The sequence below is a fragment of the Salmo trutta genome, chromosome 37 (genome assembly GCF_901001165.1).
Source record: "Salmo trutta chromosome 37, fSalTru1.1, whole genome shotgun sequence".
NCBI lineage: Eukaryota > Metazoa > Chordata > Actinopteri > Salmoniformes > Salmonidae > Salmo > Salmo trutta.
In genome coordinates, this window is record NC_042993.1 from 6,806,562 (window position 1) to 6,826,098 (window position 19,537).

The following is a 19,537-nucleotide window of genomic DNA, read 5'->3' on the forward strand; positions in this document are numbered from 1 at the left end:
GCACAGCGATGCGGTACGGAGCTCAATTTGGCCTCTGCGTGCCTCCGGAATTTCCGTATTTTGAGTCACACCATCCATTGGGCGCATCCGACCATATTTTGGGTCAAGCATAAATTGTCTCTTACTGACTCAAATGAACAAAATGAGTCAAAAGATTCATTATTTTGACTGAACGAGTCAAAGATCTGATTGAGTAAAAAGAGCCGAATTTACCATCACTGAGTTAGGAAGGACGCCTGTATCTTCATAGTGACTGGGTGTATTGATACACCATCCAGTAATGAAGAACTTCACCATGTTTCAAGGGGATATTCAATGTCTGCTTTCGGAATAGGAAAACCTCCATGGTCTTTGTGTTTGAAATTCACTGCTCGACTGAGGGATAATTGTAGGTGTGTGTTACAGAGATTCAAAAATCATGTTAAACACTTTGCACACAGAGTGACTCCATGCAACTTATCTTACTTGTTAAGCAAATATTTACACCAAAACTTATTGACTCAAGACACTTCAGCTTTTCATTTTTGATAAATTTCAAAAAACATAATTCCAATGTTACATTATGGGGTATTGTGTGTAGGCCAGTGACCAACAAATTTCAATTTAATCCATTTTAAATTCAGGCTATAACAACAAAATGTGGAAAAAGTCAAGGGGTGTGAATACTTTCTGAAGGCACCGTATACCACTAGTCGACCAGATAAATATATGTAATCTCATTTGCTTGTGGAGGGATTTCTCTTACAGATTAAACTAGCAGGTGTTGAATATAATCACTCTTTCAATGTGATCTGATCAGATCTGACCTTCTGCAGAAATTGCCATTTTCAGTCGTCTATGAAACACTGTCCATATTTTGTTGGACAATTATAGGCCGCGCTGTTATAAATGCATTCATTCAACAATAGACTGCTATAATTCGGTTAATAATCAATTGGTTCTCAAACCTCGCAACAATGGTCCAATACTGTCTGTTATTGACATTGTAATGGAATACAGAACGCGTGGTGAGGCACTCCTTGTCTAGCATCCCGCACACTCTGGAGGAGCGGAGAGAGAAGGTGGTCCATCCCGTGCCAATATTACACAATGAAAGCAGAAAATTCAATAGGCTTACCCATAATAAGAACATTTTTCCCAGACGGCAATTTTGACCGTGAACGCGTCGATACCTCACTCAAAATAGAGGACCTGCAAGAGAGACAATGACATCAGACAAATACTAAGCACCCGTGTCCCTGCCATTCAGATGCGCTACTCCCTAGAACCAGATCTTTCAAACCCTAAAACCATTCAAAGTGGCTCTGACAGGCGAGCCAGGTCTTTCTTAAGCCATATTATTGTACAGTTCAGGATCAATACTCACCATAAATTCTGGCCATCCTCGTCGCTGGTTTGATTTTCTATAGAATTTAGTGTATTTGCAGTTGACGTAATTCTCACTGTCGAAGCCATTTTCTACCAGCCTTGAATGTATTAAGTGCCCGGATGTTTGAATTGGCGTAAATAAGGGCGCGTTCCAGATCCCCTCATTTAGAAGTGCTGCGGTCACGCAAGTTCAAATTTGAAACAAGGAAGCCACGCAGAATCACTGATGTAAAAATAATCAACTTGCAGCAAACCTGTGCAGCACCATGCACAGAGTGAAAGAGACATTTTAAACACGGGTATGTGCAAAATGATAAATGATTAAATGATGCAGTCATACAATCTGTGTCTGCTCGGAATGGAAAAAGTTGCATTGATATATTTTTTGAAATATACATTTTACTTTCAAGTTGTCTTCCAACTTGTATGTAATCTTTTTTGCAGTCACGCTTTGTAGATGAGCATACTCACAACGTCTGGACTGTAGAAAGGATCAGGAACAACATGAATAAGATACAGCAATCTTATGGGAGCAAACTGTGACTGCAAAAAAAGATGACCTGGAACGCAAACCAATCCTCTGGCACGGAGTGTCTGCTGGTGCTAGACCTCTGTGTCCTAGCCTCCTTTCCTGTGACCTAGCCTAGCCTCCTTTCCTATGTCCTAGCCTAGCCTCCTTTCCTGTATCCTAGCATAGCCTCCTTTCCTGTGTCTCAGCCTCCTTTCCTTGATTTGCACTGATCTGAAAGCAAAGGACGAGGGAAAACAATATGGAGGATGTTTACTTCAAATGGCTTTCCTTATTTTTTTTTTGTGTCCATGAAGGAAGGGAAAGCATGAGAGAAAGTAATTTGACTTATAGCCTTATATAGGCTTTCAATAATATAGACATTTATAAACTGGGTAGTTTGGCTTCTTGATGCTGATTGGCTGAAAGCCGTGGAATATCAGACAGTATGATTGCTTTCCACTGCTTAGACGTTGCATGCATCAACCAATGGTTGCATGCCACGTCATCGACTGTCGACTGTGTCCATCGACTTGTGTCATCGACTGACAGATTGCTATAACATATGTGGTTAGCTGAAAGGTAAAATACCTATCTAGGTGTTGTAAGATCTGGCAGCGTCTAAGCAGTGGAACGTGACCTGATCTACAGGTATGATGCAACATTTCTTATTTACAGTAATGTTTATGTTGGTAACTGGTTTATAATAACAATAAGGCACCTTGGAGGTTTGTGGTATATGGCCAATATGTCACTGCTAAGGGCTGTATCCAGGCACTCAGCGTTGTGTCGTACAAAAGAACAGCCCTTTGGCATGGTATATTGGCTGTATACCTCACCTCCTTGGACCTTATTGGTTAAATATACCCTACCCCTTGCGAATCTATCAACAAATGCCCAAACAAATGAAAACTGAAAAATAAAACTATTTTAATAAAAGACAAAGCCAAGTTAACAATAACATCAGTTGCCAATAAAAACAAGAATTAGAATCGAAACCTAAGGACGAACAATTCCATAAACCAATCTTGTTTGTCACATCTGAAAATACCTTACAAAATCATATCATAGATCTAATGTCTCAGACGCACAGGATGTGGACATAGATTTGATCACGTTGGCCACTCGGTGGTAAACTCTGGATCTGAATGTCGTGATTGTGATCCCTATAGAAGGGCCTTGGGAGTTTCTGGCTGCAACCTCTCCTCTCCTCCAATGCAAAAGGCCTGGGAGACAGAGAAGACATTATGCTTGGAATGATTAAGTGGTAGTCTGGGTACCAGTCTTTTTAGCTGACATTCCACTACTTGACCTCCTTGGCATATGTCACGGAAAAGGCTACGAGGAGTGGAATGTTAGCTAAAAAGACTGGTACCCAGACTAATTAAGTGGGTTCAGATCACAACCTTCAGAAGGCAGACTGGTGTGAACCACTAGATGGTGCCATAACTTTCTGGCAGCGCCATGGTCGGCACCAACACCTGTCCTTCTGAGAGAGAACGAAAAAGATAAAGTTACATTTCAAATTTGGACTTGAAAAGTATTTGGTTATTTTGACATAGAATAGCCGGTGTCTCCTCACCAGTAGATTTCTTCCTGTAGTAGATCAGTCCAGCTGCTATAAAGACCACCCCCAGCAGCAGCCCACAGGCCCCGATCACCATCTTATTCCTCTCAGGCCCAGGCAGGGAGGGGTCTGTAATTACACAAACAATTAAGACATACATCTTATAATAAATAGACTTATAAAGCCTCCCTCCCAAACACTCGTATCTCATTCAGACACTCCAAGTCCACACACCCACTTACCCCAGTCATACAGTTTGGGCTCAGTGAGGCTGAAGTGCTCCACCATACAGGTGATTCTCTCTCCAGGTGTGGGTGTGTACTCCAGGTGCGAGTGGATCTGGTAGGTCCAGTCCCCATTGACCAGCTCCTCTGTGGAAGTCACATTTGAGGTCACTTCCTGTCCGTCCCTCAGCCACGTCACTCTGATGGGTTTGGGGTAGAAGTCGTAGGCACTGCACACGAGCATGGCCGGGTGTCTAGTACTGAACGGCTCCACTGGCCTCAGCCTGATGTAGGGCTCAACTGGAGAGGGAAGAACATACTGGGTTCTTCAGGGCTTGCCTCGTGCTCTTTTCATGATGTTCATCTATCTCATCTAGTATGTACTCCTCCTTATCACTACCATTGAGTATGTACTCATACACTTACCTGCCTTATCTAGTAAGTACCCATACACCACAGGAACGTTGCTGCTGCAGTATTTCTTCATTTCTTCTCTCCTTTCGGCCAGAAAAGCAGGGCCTTTGCAGGCCGTTTCAGTGAAGTTCTTCATCCATTGTGTGTAGACCGTACATTTCTCTGTTGTGCTGTTGTATTGTCCCAGTAACTTCTTGTTGCCGTAGACCTGCAGCAGATACTCAATATCTTGGGGATCCTCGGAGCTGAACCGACACCTCATCTCAAAGTGTCCAAAATAGCCATCTGTCAAATAAACAGTTACAAACAAGATGATATCTGGAGGTCTCGTTTCTCTTCTTTCATAATATCATCTGATCAACAGACCAGAGAAAATAAATACATTCTGTGGATTTCACTCTTTACGTATCTTTGTCTATAGAAATATGAGATGGAATAATTCTTTATCAAAATACAAACATGTTTAGTGCACAATTTCATCAGTGCACGATTACAAGAACCCAGAGGATGACACACTGGCCACTATATACTTAAATCAAGGGTGAAATTGTGGTGTAGATATTGGAAGGGGGACGAACAGCAGACAGGGTCCAGGGGGTCCTCCCCTGCAATGTTTTTGGACATTTTATAATGCATTTCCTGCAATTCTACACAGCTTGACATGAGTTATTATGCCTGTTGAGGGTTATTTTGAGGGATATTTGGAGGGGTATTTTGAAAACACAGTATAAGTGTAAAGTTGAAGGCCCCTCCCCCCAAAATAAAAACATTTATATCATTTTTAGGGAAAAAAATAGCTAAGAGAAAAATGTGCAGTTTTATACTGCTATTCTACACATTTTGTCATGAATGAGACAATTTTGAAGTTTGAAAGCTAATTTCTTGCAATTCTACACATTTTTCCCTTCAGTTTTAAAGCAGGTTTCCTGCTACTCTACACATTTTTCCATGAGGCTGAGAGAAATTGTTGCCATTTTAAAGAAACTGTCCAGTGAAAATCTCACTTTTAAAAGTGAATATTCTGTTAACTCATACTGTTAACTCGTATTTGTGGACAAAGCATGAATTGGAGGGGAAAAAAACACCTCAAACTTGTATCTCAAACAGACCGTTCAAAAATGCTTGCTATTTCCTCAGACAATGATGTCATCCTCCTAGACGATGATGTCATCCTCCTGAGGAGGATGAGCTGGCCAATCATCAGTCTACTCGCGTGAATATTTTTTAAGACTGGTATATGCTCACACCATTCTGTTGTTGGGGTACTCCCACACCATTCCAAAACAGGAAAAAAAACTGTAGGGAAAACGATTTCACACTTATTGTAATTCATTATAAATCATATTTCATAGAAGTATGGAAACACTGGACAGTTACTTTAAAAGTAAAATTTGGGCAAAAACCCCTGCAAAAACAAGTTTTAAACTGTATAACTGATCAACGCACCATCATACCAGGTCATGTAATGCTTAAAAACTGCCAAAAAATGGATGAATAAGATATTTGGCTACAGAAGTGCCATTTCTTACCAATTTCTACAGCTTCCGTCCAAAAACAAATCCTGTGAAATTATATCAACACATACTGGAGTTACTGGCTAGCTACAAGTGGCTAGCTTAGCTAACGGACTAGCTAAGTCGGTCACAGCACACATGACCACAATGACAGCGATGAACCAGCAAAGGCACACCCCATTTCTGTTGGACCATTTTTCGTGCCCAAAGTCAACCGTTAAAACTAATTTCCTGCAATTCGACACATTTTGGCATCGTTTATGACGTGTTCATCTTTTTTTATTTTAAAGAAATGATATGTCCCCCCCATCCCCCGTGGCAATTTCCCCTATTACTTCAACAGTGGTGTAAAGTACTTAAGTAAAAATAATAAAAAATACTTCTTAAGTAGTCTTTGGGGGAATCTGTACTTTACTATTTATTTTTTTGACAACTTTTACTTTCACTTCAATACATTCCTAAAGAAAATAATGTACTTTTCACTCCATACATTTTCCCTGACACCCAAAAATGTTTGTTACATTTTGAATGCTTAGCAGGACAGAAAAATGGTCCAATTCACGCACTTGTCAAAAGAACACGTGGTCATCTACTGCCTCTGATCTGGCAGACTCACTAAACACAAATGCGTAATTTGTAAATGATGTCTGAGTGTTGGAGTGCGCCCCTGGATATCTGTACATTTGAAAAACCAGAAAATTGTGCTGTCTGCTTTGTATAATATAAGGAATTTGAAATGATTTATACCTTTACTTCTTAAGCATATTTTAACAATTACATTTATTTTGATACTTAAGTATGTTTAGAACGAAATACTTTTAGACTTTTACTGAAGTAGTATTTTACTGGGTGACTTTGTTTTACTTGAGTAACTTTCTATTAAAAAGGTATCTATATTTTTACTCATGTATCACAATTGGGTACTTTTTCACACACTGGACTTCAATCACTTCAGTCTCTCTGTACAGAGACCATAGTCAACATTAATCCTGTTGTTTATCTCACCACTACAAGTGTCTATAATGGCAGTCATTTTGCAAAGCTCAAGACGATAACAGACTTTGGACTGACTTTGTGTATCTTGACCAATTCAAAGTCATTCTGTGGTTCCTGTCAAACCTGATCACATCTATAGGACATGAGCAGATTTTTACTCACCTACTCCAGACAGAGAGGAGAAGAGAAGCAGTAGGTGGATGGACGAGAGATTCAGCACAGACATGTTTACTTCTCAGAGCGAGAACAGAGTTAGATACCTCCTTCTATGTCTCTATGTGGTTAATGTTGGCCTGTGTCTATAACGGAACAGAATGAGGAATCAGATTGGATGGACCAATGTCAGTCCAGTAGTGAAAGTCTTTCAGGAAGTAATTTGTTATATCGTTATGCTCTCTCTCTCTCTCGCTAAGCATATCACAAAGCACTGCAATTCATGACTGATGTGTAATTGCATTACCAGCTAAAATATTGCAATCAGATTACAGATTCTTTTGAAAAACTAGATTACTTCTTGAATTACTTTTGAATTCAGAAAGGATGTTTGTGAAAAATACATTGACACTTTGTTTTCTCAGTGACATTCAATTCAGCGTTGAAATATTTAGCAACTTTAAGTTTGTCCGCCTGAGCGAGTCTGACCACAAGTCAGAGACCACTATGACACACCAAATGTGTTGGATGGATCCTTTGTCTTTTTCCTAACGTCTCTTTAAAGGGAAAGTAATGCAAAAGTAACTGAACGTAATCCGTTAGTTTGGGTAATTCAAAAGTTACGCTACGGATTACAAATTGACACTTGACTAGTAACGGATTACATTTAGAAAGTAACCTACCCAACCCTGTTTATGATTATTGATTTAACACCAGGCAAAGTCCCACACCAGTTATTGCATACAATAAAACTCTTATTCCAGTCACTGTGTAAATATTAACCAACCTACTACTTTAGTCTTGTTTGGGTTTCTATGGTATTGGTCCCACAATAGCTCAGACATGCTCTCCCATTCTCACTCACAGTTTCAGCACATTGTATAAATACTTCCTCCTGTTTACCACACAACTGATAGTTAGTAAATGGTGAAATGACATTCAAGTTTGTGATCATGTAAGTATTGATGACGGAGGGGGAATTACCCACTTGCGGTGTACAATGTAAAATGGGAACAATTAATGAATGCGATCCATTCATGTGTCTATTGTTGAACGTCTCAGATTGGGTGCATATTTATACCTTTGATTGTTCCCAAAAAATATGAAATATTTTATTGACAGGAAATAATATGAACTGTTACAGAGTAGTTCATATTATTTGCACTGGCGTACCCCCCCTCTCTAAAAGAAAAGGTGGGGACCCCCTGGAGGTCAGCCCCCCCCTCCCCAGATAACATATGAACATGTCATAAGCCATGGCAAAAATGTTAAAAATGACAGGAAATTAGCTGCTAAACTTCAACATTTTCTCTCAGCCTCAGGGCAAAATGTGTAAAATAGCATGAAATTAATTATAAAACCGCATATGTTTCTCTTTGCCCCATAGCAAAATGTGTACAATTAACGGTTTCCCCCCCTCAACAAAAAAATATGAAACTGCGGTACGCCACTAATTCTTTGTCCCATTGTTAACCAACAACTTCAAAAGAGGATTTTTTTACATTTAATATATGTCACAATTCAGTTGAACTGTTGTCCATTGACGTACAGGAATGTTCCGGTAGCCACTCCCAACAGTCCCAGTCAGGCCCACTCCACAGAATACAGCAGGACCAGCACTGGACCCACTCACCTCACGTACCTCATACTCTGGAGGACAAGAGGAGAGCGGTGCCATCAAAACATTGAAGAAATACATCTTCAACTATTATATTGCAGTGGTAATAGTTAATGAGGAACATTATCCTGAGTTTCAGATTTTCTTATATCTGAGAGGTTTCTAAAGACCCAAGATAATTTAATAAATACCCCATTTAGAGAAACAGTTTCTCACCCCAGAACCTGGTTTTGGGGTCCTCCAAGGCTGTGTGCTCCACAGTGCAGCCATAGACGTCCCCCTCCTGTGGAGTGAAACTCAGGCTGGAGAACTGGTGGAACGTTCCATCTTCATTAGGATAGTACCGACTGAGAGACGCTCCCTCAGTCACCTCCAGGCCATTCTTGGTCCAGTTGACTTTGACAGGCGGGGGGTAGAAATGATTGGCAAAGCAGATAAGGGTGTTCTCCACCCCCAGCTCCTCCTCAGCCCTGGGGTAGATGGTGCTCTCAGGGGCATCTGGGGGGGAATACAACCACTAGCTTTAAAATCAATCTCACTGTAATACATAGGCATTTTTGTCACTTATTATTTCACCAAAAACGTCACTTTTCATCTTCGTTTTAATTATTGTCATAAAGTTGATTTGCTCTTTACCTTTTACCTCAGGTGGACAATTTTCTTCTAATATCCAAAGAGCCAAGGCATCCCGACACAATAGTCTGCCTTTAACGGCATTCTTGTAGAAGAGCTTGGGAATGGCCCCAGGAACTCAGGCAATGTCCAAACTTCCTGTCCACTCTGGAAGTCAGCATATACCACTTCCTCCCCATCTAGCTGAAGCTCTGCCTCCACCTTTGTCTTCTCAAGACAGCCCAGCACATAGACGGTCTCATGAGGAACTGGAAACCCAAACAGATAACATAAAAGTTCAGTTGAGTAATAAATACACCAAATCATTAACATCAGCTTCAATCTTTACAAAGTGATTGATCAAAATACTGGTTCAGTCTATTTTAAAACCGTTATCACACTTCATATACCCAGTACCCTGAAGGAATTAGTGTGATTCTGGCTCTAGTTCAATAAAATACTTACTTTCTGCCGAAGTGCAGACGACCGCAGTCAGAACGACAATAGTCACAGAGAGGTTCATCTCTCAGTTCGTGAGTGTGTGGGAGAACTCTGCCGAGAACAAGGCACTGACAACTCCAGTGCTGGTCCTTCCTCTCGTTTACTTTAGTCTCATCTACAGATACTACTGCTGAACATGCATTACCTACACTAGAACCAATCAGAACATTTCTTTCACTCTTACTGTATCCAGGAGGAAACAGTTTACGGACCAGAGGCCTCATTTATAAAACTGTAAGGAGGATTCACGTCAAAAGGTGGCCTACGGACGAAACACAGAAAGTACTTATGCACAAAAATATTCTGATTTAAAACACAGTGCGTACGCACGTCCCACGCCGGTTTCCCGTTATAAATCACATTCTACTCGAAATTTGACGCACGTGAGCGATCATCTCGTCCCACCCTTTTAACACCCATAGTTGCCTATAGATAGTCAGTGAAACGGCCCTAATTGATATTCATCCACACTGACTGCATGACGACAAATCCCGACAGAAAGGCAATAAAAAGAAACTTCACCCAGTGTGAAATGGAAGTTCCTGTAGGGGAGGTTGAAGCAAGAAAAAATATATGGTTTGGTGGACACAGTGTGGGCATTACAAATGCCAAAAAGGCGTTAGTGGCATGTGGCGGACGCTGTAAATGCTGCTGGCTCAGAAATAAAAAGTGGCCCGACAAAAGTGGAGGCCAAAAGGCGCATAGCCTTACAAAGTGTTTGTGCCACGGGCAGCGGAAAGAGGACACCGGAGCTCCCTTGATGAGCGACTTGCCAGTATTATAGGGGAATCCCTACTGAGTGGTGACGGACAGTTGCAGTTCTAGACCATTTCAACTGGGGGGGCCAAGCTGGGGCCAGTTGTACTGTTAGAGGGGCCAGTTACATTAGACGTTATTGTTGTCATATTGTTTTCTTCACTGCATTGTAGGCATTAGCAGGCAAAAGACCATGTTCATAATCATTAGTGTTCCGCGTTGCCACTGTCTAATAACGGATGTAAAAAAAGAAGGATAGCAAAAATGTTGCTATGTAAAAATTATTTCATACTCCACATTTAGGGGGGCCACAAGGGGGTCCAAAATTGTTGTCATAGGGCACTGCCCCCCCCCCCCAGAACCGCTAGTGGTGACGGAGGGGGACACGGACATGCAAGATGCACTGGATGATCCAGGTATGTAATTAGTATTCACTCGTTTGAAAAGAGTAAACCAGATGCATTCAAGTTGTTTAAACACTTACACATTCTATTGTTTTTAGTCACTGAGTGTTCCAGCGGGGTCGGTGGTGCTGCTGCTGAGCAGGAGCTGAGTGTTCCAGCGGGGTCGGTGGTGCTGCTGAGCAGGAGCTGAGTGTTCCAGCGGGGTCGGTGGTGCTGCTGCTGAGCAGGAACTGAGTGTTCCAGCGGGGTCGGTGGTGCTGCTGCTGAGCAGGAGCTGAGTGTTCCAGCGGGGTCGGTGGTGCTGCTGCTGAGCAGGAGCTGAGTGTTCCAGCGGGGTCGGTGGTGCTGCTGCTGAGCAGGAGCTGAGTGTTCCAGCGGGGTCGGTGGTGCTGCTGCTGAGCAGGAACTGAGTGTTCCAGCGGGGTCGGTGGTGCTGCTGCTGAGCAGGAGCTGAGTGTTCCAGCGGGGTCGGTGGTGCTGCTGCTGAGCAGGAGCTGAGTGTTCCAGCGGGGTCGGTGGTGCTGCTGAGCAGGAGCTGAGTGTTCCAGCGGGGTCGGTGGTGCTGCTGCTGAGCAGGAACTGAGTGTTCCAGCGGGGTCGGTGGTGCTGCTGCTGAGCAGGAGCTGAGTGTTCCAGCGGGGTCGGTGGTGCTGCTGCTGAGCAGGAGCTGAGTGTTCCAGCGGGGTCGGTGGTGCTGCTGAGCAGGAGCTGAGTGTTCCAGCGGGGTCGGTGGTGCTGCTGCTGAGCAGGAACTGAGTGTTCCAGCGGGGTCGGTGGTGCTGCTGCTGAGCAGGAGCTGAGTGTTCCAGCGGGGTCGGTGGTGCTGCTGAGCAGGAGCTGAGTGTTCCAGCGGGGTCGGTGGTGCTGCTGCTGAGCAGGAGCTGAGTGTTCCAGCGGGGTCGGTGGTGCTGCTGCGCAGGAGCTGAGTGTTCCAGCGGGGTCGGTGGTGCTGCTGCTGAGCAGGAGCTGAGTGTTCCAGCGGGGTCGGTGGTGCTGCTGCTGAGCAGGAACTGAGTGTTCCAGCGGGGTCGGTGGTGCTGCTGCTGAGCAGGAGCTGAGTGTTCCAGCGGGGTCGGTGGTGCTGCTGAGCAGGAGCTGACTGTTCCAGCGGGGTCGGTGCTGCTGCTGCTCAGCAGGAGCTGAGTGTTCCAGCGGGGTCGGTGCTGCTGCTGCTCAGCAGGAGCTGAGTGTTCCAGCGGGGTCGGTGGTGGTGCTGCTGAGCAGGAGCTGAGTGTTCCAGCGGGGTCGGTGCTGCTGCTCAGCAGGAGCTGAGTGTTCCAGCGGGGTCAGTGGTGCTGCTGAGCAGGAGCTGAGTGTTCCAGCGGGGTCGGTGGTGCTGCTGCTGAGCAGGAGCTGAGTGTTCCAGCGGGGTCGGTGGTGCTGCTGCTGAGCAGGAGCTGAGTGTTCCAGCGGGGTCGGTGGTGCTGCTGCTGAGCAGGAGCTGAGTGTTCCAGCGGGGTCGGTGGTGCTGCTGCTGAGCAGGAGCTGAGTGTTCCAGCGGGGTCGGTGGTGCTGCTGCTGAGCAGGAGCTGAGTGTTCCAGCGGGGTCGGTGGTGCTGCTGCTGCTGAGCAGGAGCTGAGTGTTCCAGCGGGGTCGGTGCTGCTGCTGCTCAGCAGGAGCTGAGTGTTCCAGCGGGGTCGGTGGTGCTGCTGCTGAGCAGGAGCTGAGTGTTCCAGCGGGGTCGGTGGTGCTGCTGCTGAGCAGGAGCTGAGTGTTCCAGCGGGGTCGGTGGTGCTGCTGAGCAGGAGCTGAGTGTTCCAGCGGGGTCGGTGGTGCTGCTGAGCAGGAGCTGAGTGTTCCAGCGGGGTCGGTGCTGCTGCTGAGCAGGAGCTGAGTGTTCCAGCGGGGTCGGTGGTGCTGCTGCTGAGCAGGAGCTGAGTGTTCCAGCGGGGTCGGTGGTGCTGCTGCTGAGCAGGAGCTGAGTGTTCCAGCGGGGTCGGTGGTGCTGCTGCTGAGCAGGAGCTGAGTGTTCCAGCGGGGTCGGTGCTGCTGCTGCTCAGCAGGAGCTGAGTGTTCCAGCGGGGTCGGTGGTGCTGCTGCTGAGCAGGAGCTGAGTGTTCCAGCGGGGTCGGTGGTGCTGCTGCTGAGCAGGAGCTGAGTGTTCCAGCGGGGTCGGTGGTGCTGCTGAGCAGGAGCTGAGTGTTCCAGCGGGGTCGGTGCTGCTGCTGAGCAGGAGCTGAGTGTTCCAGCGGGGTCGGTGCTGCTGCTGAGCGTTCCAGCGGGGTCGGTGGTGCTGCTGCTGAGCAGGAGCTGAGTGTTCCAGCGGGGTCGGTGGTGCTGCTGCTGAGCAGGAGCTGAGTGTTCCAGCGGGGTCGGTGGTGCTGCTGCTGAGCAGGAGCTGAGTGTTCCAGCGGGGTCGGTGCTGCTGCTGCTCAGCAGGAGCTGAGTGTTCCAGCGGGGTCGGTGGTGCTGCTGCTGAGCAGGAGCTGAGTGTTCCAGCGGGGTCGGTGGTGCTGCTGCTGAGCAGGAGCTGAGTGTTCCAGCGGGGTCGGTGGTGCTGCTGCTGAGCAGGAGCTGAGTGTTCCAGCGGGGTCGGTGCTGCTGCTGCTCAGCAGGAGCTGAGTGTTCCAGCGGGGTCGGTGGTGCTGCTGCTGAGCAGGAGCTGAGTGTTCCAGCGGGGTCGGTGGTGCTGCTGCTCAGCAGGAGCTGAGTGTTCCAGCGGGGTGGTGCTGCTGAGCAGGAGCTGAGTGCGCCCAGCACCTTGTGCGTCACAGCCCTCCAGCGGCCGTGTCTACAGACGCAGTCCTGTAAACGCAGAGACACCGTCGACGCTATTAACGACGTTGCCAAGGAGTTGAAATGCAGGCACAACTTTGTTTCTGCGGGTGCTTCTCTGTAAAGCTGGGCCCACTACAGCACAGAGATCCAAGAGAACAGCTCTTGAATCGGAACCGGCTCATAAGCCACTCCTCATCATTGGCCAGTAAATCTTGCTGGTCTCTGAAAAGTCGCGCTCTCTGAATTCTTCCATTCGCCACATCTTCCAACAGTGCCAAAGCAGCCATTGTGCGTCATTATGCATTGTAATTGCATGCGTTTTAATACCCACCCATTTGATTGTCAAAGCTACCCAATTGCATAACACCTTCAGGTGTGGTAATTACTCTGACTGTAACTGAATGACAGGGCCATTATCACATGGACAGTTCTGCACCACGAACGTGATAACAATATTTAAACTGTGCACTTGTATCTGCCCGACTAAAGCATCGTAAACGGCATCAGTTTAAACATAATCTGTCCTATTGTTGACCTTATTGGTTATTAGAATACATTTCATAACATGCATGTATTGTTTAATAATTACAGATCCAATTAAATCTGATTCCCGATTAAACTGGACAACATGAGGGGTTCTTTTGCGAAAACATATCTCCGTTTGTATTTACCATACATCGTGTTTTTGTGTGTGTGAGAACTCCAGGGAACTCTTCATATCATACGTGAGAGGTAATATTTTGATTTATTTTACACAATGGTATCAATTTCAAAGCGTTTCTCGAGTTTCATCCTTCTGCCATCGGAGTCGCAGTTTCTCATTTCTCCAGTTTATGCGCGTACATATGGGCCAGTGTCCATGGAGGACCGCAACATTCTCCTGTCAAGTTAGTTTTTTATGAATCCCAAAGTTTGCTTAGAAAGTGACGTACGCTTTTTGTGCCAAGCAACGTTTATAAATGAGGCCCCAGGAGAGTAGAGGACTCCTCTGGTGAACTAAGCACTATATTTAAGCAATAAGGCACAAGGGGGTGTGGTATACGGCCAATATACCACGGCTAAGGGCTGTTCTTAAGCACGACACAAAGCGGAGTGCCTGGATACAGCCCTTAGCCTGGTATATTGGCCATATACAACAACCACCAAGGTGCCTTATTGCTATTATAAACTGGTTACCAAAGTAACTCGAGCAGTGAAAATACATGTTTTATCATACCAGTGGTATATGGTCTGATATACCACGGCTGTCAGTCAATCAGCATTCAGGACTTGAAACAGTTTATAAACCTGTTTTAACCACTTTATACCACCAGGAGGCACTGTCACATCTACTGTATTTTTCTATTTAGAACTTAGAAGGCAGGATAAATCCAGTCTTCTTCTATTGGCTTTTTGATAAACCCTTTGAAATCTTGTTTGTTTTTCCTGGCCCAGTCGAGAATTTCATCCTCAAAGCTTTCTGTGAATGGTCAAACACAGTTCAAACTATACCGGACGATAACAGATCTACACAGAAAGACACAAGCAGAGATCCAGTACAAGCATAATCTTGTGTCTCTCTAGGTAGCTCGGTGTAATCTTCTTTCTGCCAAACTCATTGATGAGCCTAAACCTTGTCTTGGGTCTTAATATATCTCAATGTGGTACTCACTTGATATCATTTACAATGACTGTTCTGAAGGCTTTGTGGGATGATACCGGCAGCTATCGTTGCTTGTGTTTATACAAGGAGTCTGACATATTACTGAGGTGTGGCATCTGCATTGTAGCCAGTAGGGGTGTGGTAATTAAATAGCCTAGTCTCTGAGTTGCTATACAAGTAAGGCTCCATAGCTCAGTGGTTAGAGCACTGGTCTTGTAAACCAGGGGTCGCGAGTTCAATTCTCGCTGGGGCCTGACATATTTTGGCCACGCTGATTTGTGACCCTGAGGCCGGTAGCACCTGTTGTCACACAGCAGCAGCCATTGGACTGTTGCTCTCTACAGTTAGCCAGCTAGCCCAGCCCCGGAAATCTCTTCTCTACCTCATCTCCCCATCTTGCTCCCAAGACAAAAAAGAACTGCATCCTAAAGAGAAAGTCATCTTTTAAAGCTGTCAAATCTCCTTACAGCAGGTGGTAGTACAGAGTGATTACAGAATGTGGCACAACTAGTTTGTTCAGTAAGGATAAGTATTTTGTTTTTTAAATAAATTAAAAACAGGTAACAATATGTTGAGTGTTGCGGTGTTATCTTACAGAGGGCAGATAAAACAAGTAGCAACACTATCATCATACAGCAACATGACAAACAGAAATATGATTTCAGACAGATCAAGGAGCAATCATCATAGGAAGGTCAAGTTATTCACTTGATTGTTTTTCCTGTAGACAGCCAACTCAGATCTGTGTAGACAGTAGCTAGCTCAAAAGGTCTGTGTAGACAGTAGCCAACTCAGATCTGTGTAGAAAGTAGCTAGCTCAAAAGGTCTGTGTAGACAGTAGCCAGCTCAAAAGGTCTGTGTAGACAGTAGCCAGCTCAAAAGGTCTGTGTAGACAGTAGCCAGCTCAAAAGGTCTGTGTAGACAGTAGCTAGCTCAAAAGGTCTGTGTAGACAGTAGCCAGCTCAAAAGGTCTGTGTAGACAGTAGCTAGCTCAAAAGGTCTGTGTAGACAGTAGCTAGCTCAAAAGGTCTGTGTAGACAGTAGCTAGCTCAAAAGGTCTGTGTAGACAGTAGCTAGCTCAAAAGGTCTGTGTAGACAGTAGCTAGCTCAAAAGGTCTGTGTAGACAGTAGCTAGCTCAAAAGGTCTGTGTAGACATCCCCATCATGACGTCAGCCAGATTGGGAGTGATAGTCTCTCGACACTAGAGGCGCTTCCCTTGTTGTCGAAAGGGGGCCCAAGGTGTCCATTGGGTCCCTCTCTCTGTGACAGTCCCTGTTGGTCCCTCTCCCAGAGAGTCTCAGACACCTCCTAGACATTGCTCCCCATAATGGTCAATGTCCCTAACAAGGCCAGGACAGACACAGGCTGAACTCCCATCTCCCAGCAGGCCCTGCGGTCAGGGTACAATGCAGGTGGCCTTGCGTAGCGCCAGGTAACCGGTGACGGCGTCAGTGGGGAGCAGGCGCAGGAAGGAGAACTCCTCAGATGACGTGAACCTCAGCTTGGTCTGGGGGTCAGTGTAGTTCGCCTGACACATGGACACATAACATAATGCAGAGTGAGTGTGTGTGTAGTTCACCTGACACATACAAAATTACAACAGTTCATAGAGTGTCCATAAACATGTGTGAAGACTGTGTGTGTGTGTGTGTGTGTGTGTGTGTGTGTGTGTGTGTGTGTGTGTGTGAGTTACTCACAGGGAGTCCAGAGATGTCTGAGTATTTCTTGGCTGGCTTCAGGGAGGGAGGGGCATCGATGCTGTAGTCTGAACACAGCAGGTTCAAAGGTCAAACTCAGGCAATCAGAGAAAGCTCAGAAAGAATCAGGTCAGGTGTAATACTGCGCAGAGAAGCAGCTTATTGTTACTCAGCCTTCTGTTAAAATCCCCAAAATGTGTATTCCTTTTCACTGTAAACATCTTTCAAAGCAGAAACATTGACCCAAAACATCTTTCACACACAAAGTCAGACCCACTCACAATTGGGGTCATTGATCTTCCAGGGTAGAGTCCGTTCCACTGCCAGGATCTGTTTCAGGTTTTTCCAGGTCCGGTTCTTTTTTCCTGCTGCAGCTCCCCCTATCCCTGAATGCTGTAGAGTAAAAAGGGGGGAGAGAGGAGTGAGGCGAAGACAAGTGAGGGAAAGACAGAAAACGCTCTATCAACCAGTTATCATTTCACAAGTGTCCCCCCCAGTCTGCTCACCACAAATATTGGGTCTTTGAAGGGCAGGGGTTTGGCTGCTGGTTCCGTTGTGGCTGGACCTACAGCGTCAGACACACCCACTGCCTTCCCCTCAGACACCGCCTCCACTGCAGTCACCTACAGGGTCAGTTTAGCAGAATACAACGTTTTGGAACGTTTAGATAGAAATATGCTATGTTTATACAACATGCCTCTCTGACATGTAAAATAAGTGATCACGTAGGCTCTATTCATGGCATTTCTATCTGCAACGTTGTTTGGCAACTGAACTTGGCCCAGTGGACAGCTCAGCTGTTTACATAACTAGCTAGATCAACCAGTTTGGACAAAGTGCAGCCAGCATTACAACCATTATGTAATCTCCCAACTTTTCAATTTTTTTGAGTGATCTTTGGTGTTTAGAAAAACAAAAGAGATTAGAGTTTTTGACTGCAGATCATAGTTTTCACTGGAACTGATCTGAAGATGATGAATACGAGGTTAAAAAGTGGTGAAGTGAGGCTTTAACCGGGCACCCTAGTCATGGACTTTTCTCTCTGCTACCTCAAGTCTAGGTCCAAAAGGCTTCTTAACAGCTTCTACCCCCAATCCATGAGACTCCTGAACAGCTAATCAAAGGGCTACCCAGACCCCTCTTTTACACTGCTGCTACTCTCTGTTTATTACCTATACATAGTCACTTTAACTCTACCTACATGTACATATTACCTCAATTACCTCAACTAACCGGTACCCCCTGTATATTGTTACTTGATATGTATTTATTATTTTGATAGTTATTTTACTGCTGCTGTTTAATTATTCGTTACTTTATTTTCTATTTTACACCTGTTGTATTCGGCGCATGTGACAAATACAATTTTATTTAATTGTATTTTTTGTTGGTCCCCTTACCAGGACCAGCAAAATGATTGGTACTGTATCATCGAAATCAGATCAACATTTTAATTGGTCTGTCTATTCCTCTGCGTATGTAGTAGCTTTCTAGTTAGCTAACTAACTAACTAACTAACTAACTAACTAACTAGCTGACTTCGAGGAAACTACCTGTGCTTGTGTCGGGTTTGCGACGGGCTGAAATTTCTTCTTCTTGCTGTTGTTCCCACTGGCCAGTACAGCAGGAGAGGTGGCGGTGTTAGCAGGTCTCTTCTTACCGCGGAGCCCGGCCAGGCTAGAAGCCAACACCAACGTCTGAGTTTTACCTGCTGGCGAAGCCGTTACCCTGACGGCCCCTTCTACACCCGGGCTATGGTTCGGAGAAGCCATTTCTCTATAAATGATTTACGCAAAACAAGCTGTTAAAATGTTCATAAACACATGTTCGATTGTCATTGAAAATATTTTTATCGTAATCACTTCCGGGTCAAAACTAATTCTAAGGGTCTTCTTCTTAAAGGTTTTATGGCAGACTACAACCTACTAGTGTTTTTTGCCGCCACCTACTGTTTGGCTGTTTGTCTGTTTGTCTGTTTGTCAGCCTACTATTCTGCATTATTAATTCATTACGCTGTGAATAATTTCCCTACCAACTAACCCAACACCCATTAAAACCTCACCACCACCACCACAGGACCCTATCTGATCCTACACCAGGCCAACAGCCTGGGAGGACAGGACACTATCACTAACAGCTTGTAACTCTTCTGTAGTACAATCACGTCAGTGGATGCTGCTGAGGGGAGAACGTCCAGAACATAGCAAACGGAATGGCATCAAACACCTGGAAACCATGTGTTTAAAGTATTTGATACCATTCCACGGATTCCGCTTCAGTCATTACCACGAGCCCATCCTCAGCAATTAAGGTGCCACCAACCTCCTGTGAATCAAGTACACCAAAATACTTATCTGCAGCTGCCAACACAACATCTATACTCTGTGATTTACATTCCATTCCTGCGGTACAGGAATGGAACGTACAGTTGAAGCTCATTTACTGTAGTCTTCTTCTACACAATTGTTTAACTCTAAAATGCTATTTGGAGAACAGTTAAAACAAACAAAAATGTCCCCGAGACATTATCACCACAATATTAGGTTTATGACTCTCATCATACATAGCCTACATTGACTTAGCCTACCTGTGGAACAGTGCAACATGAAATAGATGCATAAAACACGCTAAGGCCGACTTCAAATACCGAGAACAATGTGAAAGTAACCGGAGCATAAAACAGCTGACTGCGAACGCAAACTATGCCAGATAAATCCTACACATGCATTGAAATAAAATGCATGAATTACTTAGGCCTACAATCGACAAGGACGCATAAAGACAAACAAAATCGACCAAGGAATGAAGAAAAATCTACACATTAAGGCGGCGCCTGTGATTCA

The 19,537-nt window shown here is 45.1% G+C and overlaps 3 protein-coding genes and 1 non-coding gene across 7 annotated transcripts in view; 1 reads left to right on the top strand and 3 right to left on the bottom strand.

The window, feature by feature from the left end:
* Nucleotides 1-1,476, bottom strand: part of LOC115177483 (cytoplasmic dynein 1 light intermediate chain 1) — a 31,884-nt gene extending 30,408 nt beyond the window's left edge. The window contains exons 1-2 of the mRNA XM_029738294.1: nucleotides 1,367-1,476; nucleotides 1,118-1,191 (exon numbers count right to left, since the gene is read on the bottom strand). Of these exons, the coding sequence (XP_029594154.1) occupies nucleotides 1,118-1,191; nucleotides 1,367-1,455 (163 nt within the window). The 5' untranslated portion in view covers nucleotides 1,456-1,476. The remainder of the gene's footprint in view (nucleotides 1-1,117; nucleotides 1,192-1,366) is intronic.
* Nucleotides 1,477-2,789: 1,313 nt separating this feature from the next.
* Nucleotides 2,790-8,372, bottom strand: LOC115177484 (H-2 class II histocompatibility antigen, E-S beta chain). 4 transcript variants are annotated; one of them, XM_029738297.1, is made up of 5 exons: nucleotides 6,754-7,907; nucleotides 4,094-4,366; nucleotides 3,686-3,967; nucleotides 3,459-3,572; nucleotides 2,790-3,365 (listed from the first exon to the last, which is right to left on the bottom strand). In XM_029738297.1, exons 1-5 carry the CDS (start codon nucleotides 6,815-6,817, stop codon nucleotides 3,310-3,312), a joined length of 789 nt encoding a protein of 262 aa, XP_029594157.1. In that variant the 5' UTR covers nucleotides 6,818-7,907; the 3' UTR covers nucleotides 2,790-3,309. The 4 variants fall into 4 exon arrangements, with proteins under 4 accessions (XP_029594157.1, XP_029594159.1, XP_029594158.1 ...); XM_029738299.1 differs by lacking the exon at nucleotides 6,754-7,907 and adding an exon at nucleotides 8,294-8,372 and having other exon boundaries at nucleotides 2,790-3,572; XM_029738298.1 differs by lacking the exon at nucleotides 6,754-7,907 and adding an exon at nucleotides 8,247-8,328 and having other exon boundaries at nucleotides 2,790-3,572.
* Nucleotides 8,373-15,177: 6,805 nt separating this feature from the next.
* Nucleotides 15,178-15,250, top strand: trnat-ugu (transfer RNA threonine (anticodon UGU)). The gene has a single exon. It is a non-coding gene; the product is annotated as a tRNA-Thr (tRNA).
* A 172-nt stretch (nucleotides 15,251-15,422) lies between these two features.
* LOC115176758 (INO80 complex subunit C) lies at nucleotides 15,423-18,563 on the bottom strand. The gene is made up of 5 exons (XM_029737030.1): nucleotides 18,248-18,563; nucleotides 17,201-17,317; nucleotides 16,976-17,087; nucleotides 16,695-16,762; nucleotides 15,423-16,525 (listed from the first exon to the last, which is right to left on the bottom strand). The coding sequence occupies exons 1-5, from the start codon at nucleotides 18,464-18,466 to the stop codon at nucleotides 16,394-16,396; spliced, it is 648 nt and encodes a 215-aa protein (XP_029592890.1). The 5' UTR covers nucleotides 18,467-18,563; the 3' UTR covers nucleotides 15,423-16,393.
* Between the last annotated feature and the right edge of the window lie 974 nt (nucleotides 18,564-19,537).

Coding starts and splice junctions, on each gene's coding strand:
- LOC115176758 (XM_029737030.1), bottom strand. CDS start 18,466: ATGGCTTCTCCGAACCATAGCCCGGGTGTAGAAGGGGCCGTCAGGGTA. Junction 17,088..17,200: donor TCAAAGACCCAATATTTGTG/GTGAGCAGACTG, acceptor TTTACTCTACAG/CATTCAGGGATAGGGGGAGC. Junction 16,763..16,975: donor GAAGATCAATGACCCCAATT/GTGAGTGGGTCT, acceptor TGCTGTGTTCAG/ACTACAGCATCGATGCCCCT.
- LOC115177484 (XM_029738295.1), bottom strand. CDS start 6,817: ATGTCTGTGCTGAATCTCTCGTCCATCCACCTACTGCTTCTCTTCTCC. Junction 4,367..6,753: donor CTCCTCTCTGTCTGGAGTAG/GTGAGTAAAAAT, acceptor TTTATTTGACAG/ATGGCTATTTTGGACACTTT. Junction 3,573..3,685: donor GCCCAAACTGTATGACTGGG/GTAAGTGGGTGT, acceptor GTGTAATTACAG/ACCCCTCCCTGCCTGGGCCT.